This window comes from Cystoisospora suis (assembly GCF_002600585.1).
Source record: "Cystoisospora suis strain Wien I chromosome Unknown contig_7708, whole genome shotgun sequence".
NCBI classification, from domain to species: domain Eukaryota; phylum Apicomplexa; class Conoidasida; order Eucoccidiorida; family Sarcocystidae; genus Cystoisospora; species Cystoisospora suis.
This window is the reverse complement of record NW_027160493.1, coordinates 1-10,720: the sequence shown is the minus strand read 5'-3', so window position 1 is coordinate 10,720 and position 10,720 is coordinate 1. Positions and strand designations below refer to the sequence as shown.

General features: G+C 52.8%; 3 protein-coding genes across 3 annotated transcripts; 1 reads left to right on the top strand and 2 right to left on the bottom strand.

The window, feature by feature from the left end:
- Positions 1 to 257: 257 nt before the first annotated feature.
- On the top strand, positions 258 to 1,210 carry CSUI_010535 (3 5 -cyclic nucleotide phosphodiesterase domain-containing protein; the record flags this gene model as incomplete). Its single annotated transcript, XM_068070638.1, has 4 exons — positions 258 to 410; positions 514 to 630; positions 736 to 797; positions 988 to 1,210. The coding sequence occupies 4 exons, from the start codon at positions 258 to 260 to the stop codon at positions 1,208 to 1,210; spliced, it is 555 nt and encodes a 184-aa protein (XP_067917388.1).
- On the bottom strand, positions 1,037 to 6,294 carry CSUI_010534 (uncharacterized protein). The gene has a single exon (XM_068070637.1). The coding sequence runs from the start codon at positions 5,557 to 5,559 to the stop codon at positions 2,494 to 2,496; it is 3,066 nt and encodes a 1,021-aa protein (XP_067917387.1). The 5' UTR covers positions 5,560 to 6,294; the 3' UTR covers positions 1,037 to 2,493.
- Positions 6,295 to 7,760: 1,466 nt separating this feature from the next.
- CSUI_010533 (uncharacterized protein) lies at positions 7,761 to 10,092 on the bottom strand. Its single transcript, XM_068070636.1, has 3 exons — positions 10,055 to 10,092; positions 9,198 to 9,364; positions 7,761 to 8,666 (listed from the first exon to the last, which is right to left on the bottom strand). The coding sequence occupies exon 3, from the start codon at positions 8,328 to 8,330 to the stop codon at positions 7,920 to 7,922; it is 411 nt and encodes a 136-aa protein (XP_067917386.1). The 5' UTR covers positions 8,331 to 8,666; positions 9,198 to 9,364; positions 10,055 to 10,092; the 3' UTR covers positions 7,761 to 7,919.
- Between the last annotated feature and the right edge of the window lie 628 nt (positions 10,093 to 10,720).

Here is a 10,720-nt window from a genome sequence, read left to right as displayed (position 1 = left end):
TCCTCTCGAGAGGAAGGACCGGCTGCAACTGACGCCAGGGACCAGGGCCTATTGATAACGCCCGTCATGGCAGTAAGAAGCCAAACTCGAAGTATCGGCGCGCTCGTCCCATATCGACAGAAGAAGGCTCGTCGGTGTAAGGGCACCCCTTGATCGTGTAACGCTGAGGTGTGAAGACCTCAAGTAAAGGAAACTCTATGGGTTTTCATTTGTCACCTCAGAATCAAACAGCTTCCCTCTCATTGCTTAAAACAAAGATGCAGCAAGGGGATTTTCCTCGATCGATAACAGAGGACAAGAGCCTTGTCTTGTGCAATCTGATGAACGCGGCGAACTACTCCTTCCTTGGGAGACCCCTCCAGCTATATTTACAGTGGAGTCAAAAGTACATGGATGAGCTCTTCTTACAGGTACCCCGTCTTAGAAGAGGTCGTTGGTGAAAATGCTCTCATAGAAGCGCACTGAAGTGCACGGGGGACGATGTCGCGGGCTGCTTTGGTGTGTTCCACATAGGGAGATAGAGAGCTCGAGCTAGACTTCCCCATCACGAAAAACTGCGACCGTAATACTGCCTCCGAGGCGGCTGTACAACTTGGATTGATCGACGGCTGGGCCGTTCCGATCTACAGCGTAAGTTCTACCGATCCCATACTGTAGTGGAGGGCAGTCTGACATAGTGGGGTACACTTCTGACTTTCCCTGTTGCTGCCTTGTTCTTCGTGCGGCTGCGCACAGGCGCTTTCTCAGATTTTACCCAAGCTCAACAGCACCGCGTTAGCTCATCTCAAGCGGAACAGGTACGCTTCCGACGTAAGCACTCGTGTGATCAGAGCGTCTTCTGTTCGAAGGAAAAATAACGTAGTGCGTTCGACTGACGAATCAAGGCAGAACGCCGTCGCTCGCCTACTGACGGAAGATCAGCTACGCATGTCCCACCAGCTGGCGTCTGTCCTGGAGTTTAGCATTCCTTGCCTTCTTATTGTGCAGACTCCACTGGGTTGACGAGCAACAGGAAGATGAAAAAAGTAAAGACAAAGCGGGAAAATCTGCCCCCACAAAAGGCTTTTCGAAGAAACCCGGTTCAGGCGAGGCCGTTAACGGGGACATGTCAAAGACCCAGAGAAGCCCCTCAGACGGGGGGGGCGAAGGAGCCACCGGGCCGGAGCTGCGCGTGAGCGCTATCAAAATGGCCGACAGTGTTCCAGATTGAAGAATGCATTTACCAATCAGCCAACCCGTAAACCGTCTGCCACTGAAAACCTTTCACAAACCAACCACGTGATTATGTGCAGTCGCTTTTTTATCTACTGGAGAACAACTTGTCAATAGAAGCTGATACATATACTGAGACAGGTGGAGCTATGGCCTCTAAGTACAAGAGGCGTAACCATCTCTTCATCCCAGCTCGACGCCCGCTCCGTTGCGCAACACTTCGTCTCCGTAAGGCAGTGGCCAAAGCGAAGTTCAGTGTTAACTACAGGTACATGCGGTTCCTACGGAACGGTGTTCCGCGGAGATGACGAGCTTGGTGCTAAGCCGCCAGTGAGATTTACCAGATGCGCTCTCCCGGAGAAAGACTATACTTCACCGCGTCTACCGCACTCCTAGGATTGACTATCTTACACTGCTGCAGGCCGTGAGGCCCCATCTGGCATTTGAAGATCTGTAGCCGCAAGTACCTCCTCGGATAATTATCCTTAAAAACTCCCGAACCCTATCGGGAGCTCCTCGTAAGAGTTTCATCTACAGACACACTCGCGGTGTTGACAGGCACTCACACATTCCGGGAAACAAGCTGCGTTTCCACCACCTCAAACCCACGCCAACAGCCACTGAGGTCTCTCTATGCGGACGAGCAGCCCCTACCTGATTTCTTTGATCAAGACTCTGGGCAGACGCGCTACGCAGCTGGTCGAGGCATGCGACACGAGTTTAGCTTTTCGGTGACCGCTCCCATCATAATTCCGGAGTGCAACACCCACTTTCCACTCCACGGCGAGGCCACTACACACGCTGCTCGATGCGGCGGAGGACGAATGCTGAATGAATATAGCCGGATGATAGTAGGCCCGACACAGTCAATGTGGCCTGCTCTTTCCTGAGCGGTGCATCAACCTACACTCATGGAAACCTGCGGACGGGCTACAAACCTTTCCTGGTACGCAAAGAAAAACCACATTCGCGAGAGTGCTTCTCGCAAGCCCAAGGTGACTCGCTTTGAGAACGACGGCTGCGTCTCAGCTGGGGTCGCTACTCGGAAGAGACGGATAATGAAAAAGAATCCACACAGCAACACATGCGGTATGTTTCGCCGCGGTCACAGCTATGCTCAGAAACAAAGATCTCCTTAACAAGCGTAGAAGAGGTTACAAAAAAGCCAGGAGAATGCGGAGTTATATCTGCGAACCACGAGCTGCCACACCACGTCAACCAACGTAGACGAACTGCGAAGCAACGTTCACAGCGGCATCACCTGTATTGAATAGAAAACTCTCAGCTCACTAGAAGCCATTCAACAAATTCTCCGAAAGTAAAGTGCTTGGCCTCTACCACGCCAAGGCACGTTCTGTACCCTTCGCCGTACACAGGATCTTTGCTCTCTCTCATTTTCCACAGCCTGTACTGCAGCACCAGGAGCTCAAAAGGGTTGTGACGCGGTTCGCGTTCCCCGTCCTCGTACTGACTGCAGTCTTCTCTTTTGGTTGAGGGGACGATCCCATCAATCACGTCTCGGTTCTCCGCAACAAGCTGTGCCAGGCGATGAAGCAAGGCTTCTGCTGCAGCGACATTGCACGCTCCCTCCTCTACGCTATGGTCTGTTATCTCCTTCTGTTTGCAAGCAAGGTAGGCGTGCAGCAGCTCATGGCTTAGATGCTGCAGGACTAGTACCCGAGGGACGTGTCCCACGACGCAAACGCGCTCAACCAGGCGGACACTCAGTCCCTGGGTGTGGGTCCCTGTCAAGGTTCTAACAAGACCTCCAGCAAAAGACCCGGTCATCAGGAGTGCCCCTGCAGCTACCTCTGGTCTGACATCATGTTTCAGATGTCGCCCCGGGTGCCCCTCCTCTGACTGTCGGTGCCCCTGCACTTTCGAAGCATCCTTTGATGCACCGGTAGCAAGATTTCCTTCAAGCGATGCAGCATACGCAGACGCGACATCAAAGACGTCCCGGTGAACGAAAGTAGACTGACGGCGTAGGTGCAAGTCTCTTCCGGACTGCTCCGGACGCTCTCCACCTGCGATGATAGGTGCGGTCGCCCCATCGCTTGCAGACGTAACCCCGCCCCCGCCCAATTGGCTCTTTTCAGCCTGGGCCTGAGCCCTAACTTGTTCATCGAACTGAAGCGCTGCCCCAGGTGATGCCATCAACGTGACCTCCTGTACGTGGCAACGGCCGCACAACGAAAGGCCTTTGTCCGGGGCTCCTGCACTCACTGTTTTCCCGTGAGAGCTGACCGAAGAAACGGCGCGCCTACCGGTTATCGAAAGGAGCTTTGCCTTTACTCCTCCGGGGGCTGCCGTTTTCTGCAATGCTTCCTTGGAATGTCTGGATGTTGCAAACTCAGGATTCAGTTCGGAGAAATCCACAAGCTCGATCGGAACCACCAGGTCGTCGATCCGGGCTATAAAGGTCGTGTCCGACGTCGCGGTGGTTATCGGGAAGCTGCGGCTTTGTCGAACAGCAGGTGTGCGATTGTTCGCTGTCCGCACCGCCGTACTACGAGCCTTGATTCCAGCAGTCGTGCCTTTGCCCGCCCCGTGGCTTCCCAGTCGACTCCGGTCTTCTAGCTCTTGTTGCCGTTTCTTTTGGTCTTCACTCACATTTCGCATCAGCTGCTGGAGACGAAGCATGTCCGAACTGAACACAAGGCCGGCATCTGCATACAGACGAAGAAGCCATTCAGCCACCCTTCTTAAACTAGACTCAGTCTCCACTACCGGCAATGCAGCACACTGCCCACACATGACACCTCTCATTTCTCCATACAACCCGGCAGGAGAGGTCTCCTTGCTGGAAGGAGGATGCTGGTGAGACACAGGCGGAGGCTTGATTTTCCCGAGACCTATAGCCGTCGCGTGGTCAGCAGCGGGTCTAGCCGCTTTCGTTATGGCTTTTGGTGCAATCCTCCGTCCGTCGGGGGCCTGATAAACAGCGCACCGCCGTTCACAGCAGAGGCATCGCGGCACTCGGGCTGCGCACCAAGCACAACACAGTCCTCCATATTTCGCTGTCACTGAGCCTCTGACCCCACTGCCAGGACTGGAAACAGCTTGTAAGGTACCGGCAGATGCACCGCCGGGTAGAGGTGACAGACTGCGCAGATTGCTTATGGCGGTACAGCAGACTTCCTGCTTGCCGAAGAACGACTGGATTTCGTACTTCGCGACTAACGGTTGCCGACAACAACAACATGCGAGGCACGTGGGGTGGTGGGGCTGGCGGAGCTCGTCCAAAAGCATATAAGGTTCGGAGTCGTTTCCCTTTCCCATGACGAACCCCTCGCCACACGAGAAACAGCGGGTACAGCCGAGATGCTGATACACTTGATTATCTTTTTCAGACTTCTTCGCTAGCATCGCTGCCTCAAGGTCATCGCCCTGACTTGTCCCGTTTGAAAGCAGAGCTTCACGTCCCTGCTTTCCTGCAGCCTCTGAAGCAGAATCTCCTGGGAAACTTTTCGGTAAAGCCAGCTGCGGTTCTCCCGGCTTTATAGCACGGTGGCAGACGGCACACAGTCGCTCTTGACACTTTTCATGGAAAACGAAGTGCCGCACCGCAGCAATGGGGAAAACAGGCTGAACCCTACCCAGGCGAGACGTGGCTGGCCCCTTTTTTGTCAGTGTGTTTCCTCTTTCCTGCCGTTCTCTAACGGCAGAAGTAAACGCTTCAACAGCTCCATTTTTATCGAAGATCACACGGTTGTCCTTCTGACCAGCAGGCCCTGTCTCAGCTGTAACTAGGGGCTTTCCACACTCCGCGCAGGTCAAGCAGTCTACGTGAAAAGGCGCTGAGACGGTCCCTTCCGCAGGCGCGGAGTGTGAACGCCCTGGAGGCGGGACTGAACCGACACGGCGCGAGATTGTTGACTTGACTTGGCGTTTCTCAGATACGCCCTTGCGTGTACTGACGGAATCTGGTATAGTCACAGAGAAGTCCATGAACCTCTGACCTGGACTGATTGGCTTGCAACAAAGCGGACACGTCTTCGTCGCTGAAAGAGCATCCCGAGGTGTCACGCGCGGTGGCTTTGAGATGACGCGTCTTTCAGACCTGGCCTTGTTCACAGAGGAACCACTCATACCTGTCAAACCGCGCGCGGCGTGACTAGAGGGCCCTGAGAATGAGATAGCCCCACGAGGCGAAGCTGAAACGGCAGACGGCCCTCTCCAACTTCGGCTACTGATGTCTCTGCTCTTACTGCCGCTGTTCAAATTTCTCCTCGGCTCTGAGCTTGTTTCTGCAGCGCTACTTGACGCCCGGCCTCCCCTGTGAAGCGCCGGAGTCTTTCCAGCACAGGCCCCCGTCTGCCGGGGCTGTCCACGTGCAGAATTCATATTCCGCACTTCTTTGTTCAACGCTCGAACATCCACGCCCGTCGCAAGTGTGTAGCGGGCACAGCCTGCCTCAGTGCAATCAGGCTGTCCAGCGCGCGCGGCAACAGTCTCCGCAAACTGCCGTAAAGCCCTGGTGCTTCATTCCACTAAAAAACCCAGGAGGCAACGGCTAGAAGGACTGCAGGCCCACCCAACAACGAAGCCGGTGGACCTGCGACACCGAGATCGCCTAAACAACCGCAGGCGTGCACAACATAGAACTGGAAGAAAGCCGCAGGCTTCTCGTTCCAGCGCCTCGGCTCCCGGAGGCATACCAAACGAAGCGGACCAACATCCAAGCGAGGAGGCGAGCCTAGCTTGCCGCTGCGATTGGGAAGCTGAAGAAAACTTCAGCTAGACTTTATTCACCGCCGGAACGACGATAAGCGAAAAGGGCAGCGTCTGCGAATCCTCCCCGCGCTGAAAAACCGACGCGGTCCCGCGGTACCAAACAATGACTTCAATTTATCCGCTCGCACCGGCTTTCCAAAAAGCTATTAGTTGTGTGCGCTCTGGTGACGCACCGTTTGCTGCAAGGCGTAACCGGTTGGTAACCTGTCATTCAACCGGTCGCTCCCCTCCGGCCAGTGGTGCCAGTCCGCTCAGCCAGTGCTGCGCACTCAGTCCCCAAGCCAGCTTTCAACCTCAGGCGTAACAGTTCAAATCACTATTCGCGGCTTGCGTAAAATATGTTGAAATTGAAAAACGCAGTCACTGGGTTGCCACGACTACGGCGGCGCGCGTACGAGGTCAAAAGCGACACCGAGCTGTCACAAGCCCTATCAAGGGGACCATTAGCCGCAACTCAGCGCAGCTTTGCACGCCGCAGATCTCTCGTGGTGCATTGGCAGCGCAGGAGCTGGCTTCCGCCCGGGATGTAGGATACGTCGCAAGACTGTCTAGCAACGTGCTGGCTCGCACTGTGTCGAGTTAGGGGGGCATAGGAAGACAAGTGCCATGTCGGCTACCGGCATATGCGGAAGTGGCTCCCCGAGCCAAGCCCCTGTCGTTGGCGATTGCTCCCAACGTTGATTGTGATGGGGCGCCCGCCCGGCTACAGGGAAAGAGTTCTGACCTTCCCCAACACTGCTGTCGAATAGCTCGCACCTCCTCTCAAGAGTCCAAGGACAACTCGAAATTTTTAGCGACCACCACGCTAACCTCTGTTTTGTTTCAGGGGACCCCTTCGCAGTTTGGTTTTTCTCGAGTATACCCATACTGCGAAGCAGGTAAGGCCTGGCTGCGCTGCGTTTCATTCGCAAACGTGAGAGTGAACCAATCCGGCTCGAGCGGACCAACAGCCACCTCCAGGAGGCCGCTCGAGTTCCCACCAGCGATTGCCTAGTTGCAACTAGGCGCCTGCTGGTGCACCGCTCGGGAGCAGTCGGAGCGGAGATCGAACTACTGAAACTGTGACTTGCTCCGTCATATTTGATGTCGATACTGGACATCAGCAAGTTGCACGCAAGGGCAGACCTTACTGCAGCTCAGCGCCCGCACGATGGAGGATAGCAAACTGAACGAAGTCATGATGTTCCCTTAATGCATTCCCGTTTTCTCCCGGTCCCCGGAGTTTTACTGTCAGCAACGTGTACCGGTGCTCCAGTCAGGCGAGGTGTAGAGAGTGTGAGATTTTCACGAGTCCCTGCCTCCTTCGAAGATGCTCGCGCTAAAAGAATCGTGGTTGCAGGTCCCATTCAAATGATATGTATCAGTGGCCTTCCAAGGTTACAAACACTCAGCGCCTTTCACTCCGATGACCGGACTGTAACAAGCTAGGACAGCTTCGTTAACCTTTCACGGGTAAGCGCTGGCAACTATCTATGAGCCAGAGCACTGCGGCTGATTACGAACTGCACGCTAGAGCCACACACCCCGCTCCGCCGGACTACGGATACCTGTTCTGTTTTAATATTCCTGAAGAAACGAAAGTGTGGGATTTCGCGGGTCCGTGCCGCGTAAGAAGATGGCCGCGCTGAAGGAACCGTGGCTGCACATACTAAGATGGTAATGTGTCAGTGGCCTACCGAGCTTACTAGTACTCAGCGGCTTTTCACATACACCAAGAAACCTTTTTTTCCTTTCCTTCACTCCCAAGTGATAGATTCATGGAGACGCGAGAATGAGAGCAAAGAAGACTCCAGGCAGCGAGCTTGGTTCTGAGCTGCTAGCCAGTCCGGCAGAGCACCTCCCACGGTGGTCCCGATTGTCACAGCAGGCATGCAAGCGTTTCTAAGAAAGAAGACACCCTTCAGCTATGAAAACAGATGACTGGAGCCAAAGGCGTTCTGTTACCATGCTTCCCTGACACGAGCAGACTCCTACGGACAAAAAAAACGAACCTGGTCCCTCCAGATCGAGACTGAGTGTATTTGCTCGACCGAACTATATAGAAATTTAGCCATTTTAAAAAGGTGTGACCAAGAGATGTAAGCCACAGACCTCCTCCTTGCCGCCAAGCCCATACAAGAAATCCTACCGCGTCCCCCCTTTCGCCATAAACACTGAGGACTACCATCTCGAGGACCGAGCACATCCGCACAAAGTATTCCTCGCATCGTATCCCATACACTGACACAAAGAAAAAGACACTCCCTCGAAACGGGCCAACCGCTGACCTCATCCACTCTAGCCTTAACATCAAACCACTTCAGAGCTTCCCTGATAGTCAGCTCGGTACCCTGACGGGTGTCGGCGGCTGACGGTCTCGGCCGCGAACAAAACGCGTCCATGAATGATTGACAATGTGAAGTCCCCGCAAACCGGAACAACCACCTGAGACAGACTGTCTTGCAGTATGTGAACCAAGTGAAGCTAGAGATTCATATCCTTCTTCTGAATCTCCCTTCGACTATCGCCGCCGCCAAAGCGGCGGCACCTGCTGCTGTTCCAGCGCCAACAAGAAGAGATGTCGTAGCTACCGCAGCCACTGCTGCTTTCTGAACCTGGGTGCTTTTCCCCTTGCCAGTTTTACAGAATACGGCGAAGTGCTCGCAATTGTTGAATAAGAGATGATATGATGGGAACGACTGCTCCATAAAGGCTTCTTCCGCCCGCTGAATGATGGTCTGCAGAACAATTCCGTCGCATATACCAATACAGTCGAAACAGATATCGAAAAACCTATCGTGAGGCACTTCGCACCGGCACAGCGTATAGAAGATGTCCTCCGTACACGGGAAACTTTAGTTCCCGATGAAGACACGAAACACACGTGGAAAAAATTGTCAGACAAACAGATGCATACAGAAAGACGACTAGCATGTAACAGAGTATCCACTGTAACGGTCACAGAGTATGTGATTTAACCTTTACCAAGGACTCCTCCTCTGTCTACAACGAACGTGCATCTGCCCTGCAACCCAGATGCACATGAACATACTATGCATATGAATAAATATCTACGGTTACAAAGTACATCATGCTATACTCACCTACATCAGCAAGTCATGATCTGAGAACACCAAACTTGGTAGCCTGCTCACATATATGTATAAAATCATAGAAAAGAAAGAGATCACTCATGTGGAAAAGACATGCTAGCAGCCTTCCTCCCCGAGACTTCTAGAAACAAGAAGAACCTAACGAAGACGACTTACGAATGGATCGTCGCATTCCTCGTCCCTGTACTCCCTGACTTTGAGAACAGAACGTCCTCTACCCATAAATCTTCGTATCGAGGTTACGCGGACCTTGGCGCTTCCCTGATCTGCAATGAGAGCCCAGACACCCTGTCTCTCATTTCCACTTAAATGAAATACACGGCCTGTGTAAGAAAGACAAAGAAAGAACCACATACAAGAATGACAAAAGGCAAGCAGATCTTGAGTGGGGTTCTTCGTCGACAGACTAGATGTGTTGTTCTCCATACATGCCACTGTGGTGTATGTACACACAGACGGCGCGATTCTCCGGACCAAAAAGGAGGAGCACAGAAAAAAACACCAAGAAAAGCACGCATTTGTTTCTAATCCCCAGTCTAATATATGAGACGTCAGACTCTTTCCTACACGGCCTTGTGATGTGTACATATAAAACATGTTTATCCTCTCAGCGTGACGAATACGCTTTCCCCGGAGTGACGAAAAAACATACACACTCCCTCGAAGTCGAAGGCGGATAGTCCACCTGCACTGAATCTCTAGAGAACTACGATCCTTTCTACAGCCAGCACCGAGGAAAAAACACCTAGCCAGCCGGTCTTCGCAGTCAGCTCAGAATCACGCGGCGGGACACCACCCGTCAGTGCCCGTAGTACTGTCACACGAAAGTACGCCGACAACTTTTCGGCCAATCCCCCCTCTTGATGAACTCCTCCGTCCCGTAAGATACTCACATACACGCATAGTAAGTGATTAGTGTCTTCACCCCACCACAGGAATTGAGAATTTCGACTGCTATGATCGCACGAACTACACTGCCACCTGACGTGTGCTTCGTCAAGAACCTTCCTTACCATGTCCTGCGTATATCCCATGGTGTGTAGCCATAGATCTGAGAGCACAGAAAACCAGAGACACGCCCAATCAACAAAAAGACTTTTTTCTAACATCTCCTATTGCGTAAGAGACGGTCCTAAGAAAAGACGACGCTTGAAGTCGTCTTAGCATTCATACATGTGTCAAGGCTCCGTGTCTGCACACTAGCCGATGCGTTTCCCCCGCCGCTTGCCTTGGAGTGACGAAGCTAGATACATAGACATATAACAAGAGAAGTACCACAGGAAGGTACACGAAATGTGGGAGGAGCAGAAAAGAACATGTGCGCATGTATGTGTAAGGAGAGCCATAGGTACGAAAAAGACACTGAGAGATACAACGCCCAACTAAGAGAAGCTGAAAGTCTTTCTCGATCCTCCAAGTGTGATCATCATCTTCTTCGATACCATCTCCGGTGAAAATATAAAGTCTGAGCCATACTATACAAATGCAGTCACTCACTGATGGACTGACTTGCATATCTGTACTATCATCGTTACTCACAAATAGTTAGTGGTTACACCTCCTCCTCTTCCTCGGGCAACGTTCAGCCCACAACAGCATGTGTCACTCTCCGTAGAAATCGATAGATCAACTGTGTACGAAGACTCACGACAACAAGAGTCTTCGTACACAGTTGATCT

Bases quoted from the DNA above. Each gene is read 5' to 3' on its own strand.
- CSUI_010534 (XM_068070637.1), bottom strand. From the start codon at position 5,559: ATGAATTCTGCACGTGGACAGCCCCGGCAGACGGGGGCCTGTGCTGGA.
- CSUI_010533 (XM_068070636.1), bottom strand. From the start codon at position 8,330: ATGGACGCGTTTTGTTCGCGGCCGAGACCGTCAGCCGCCGACACCCGT.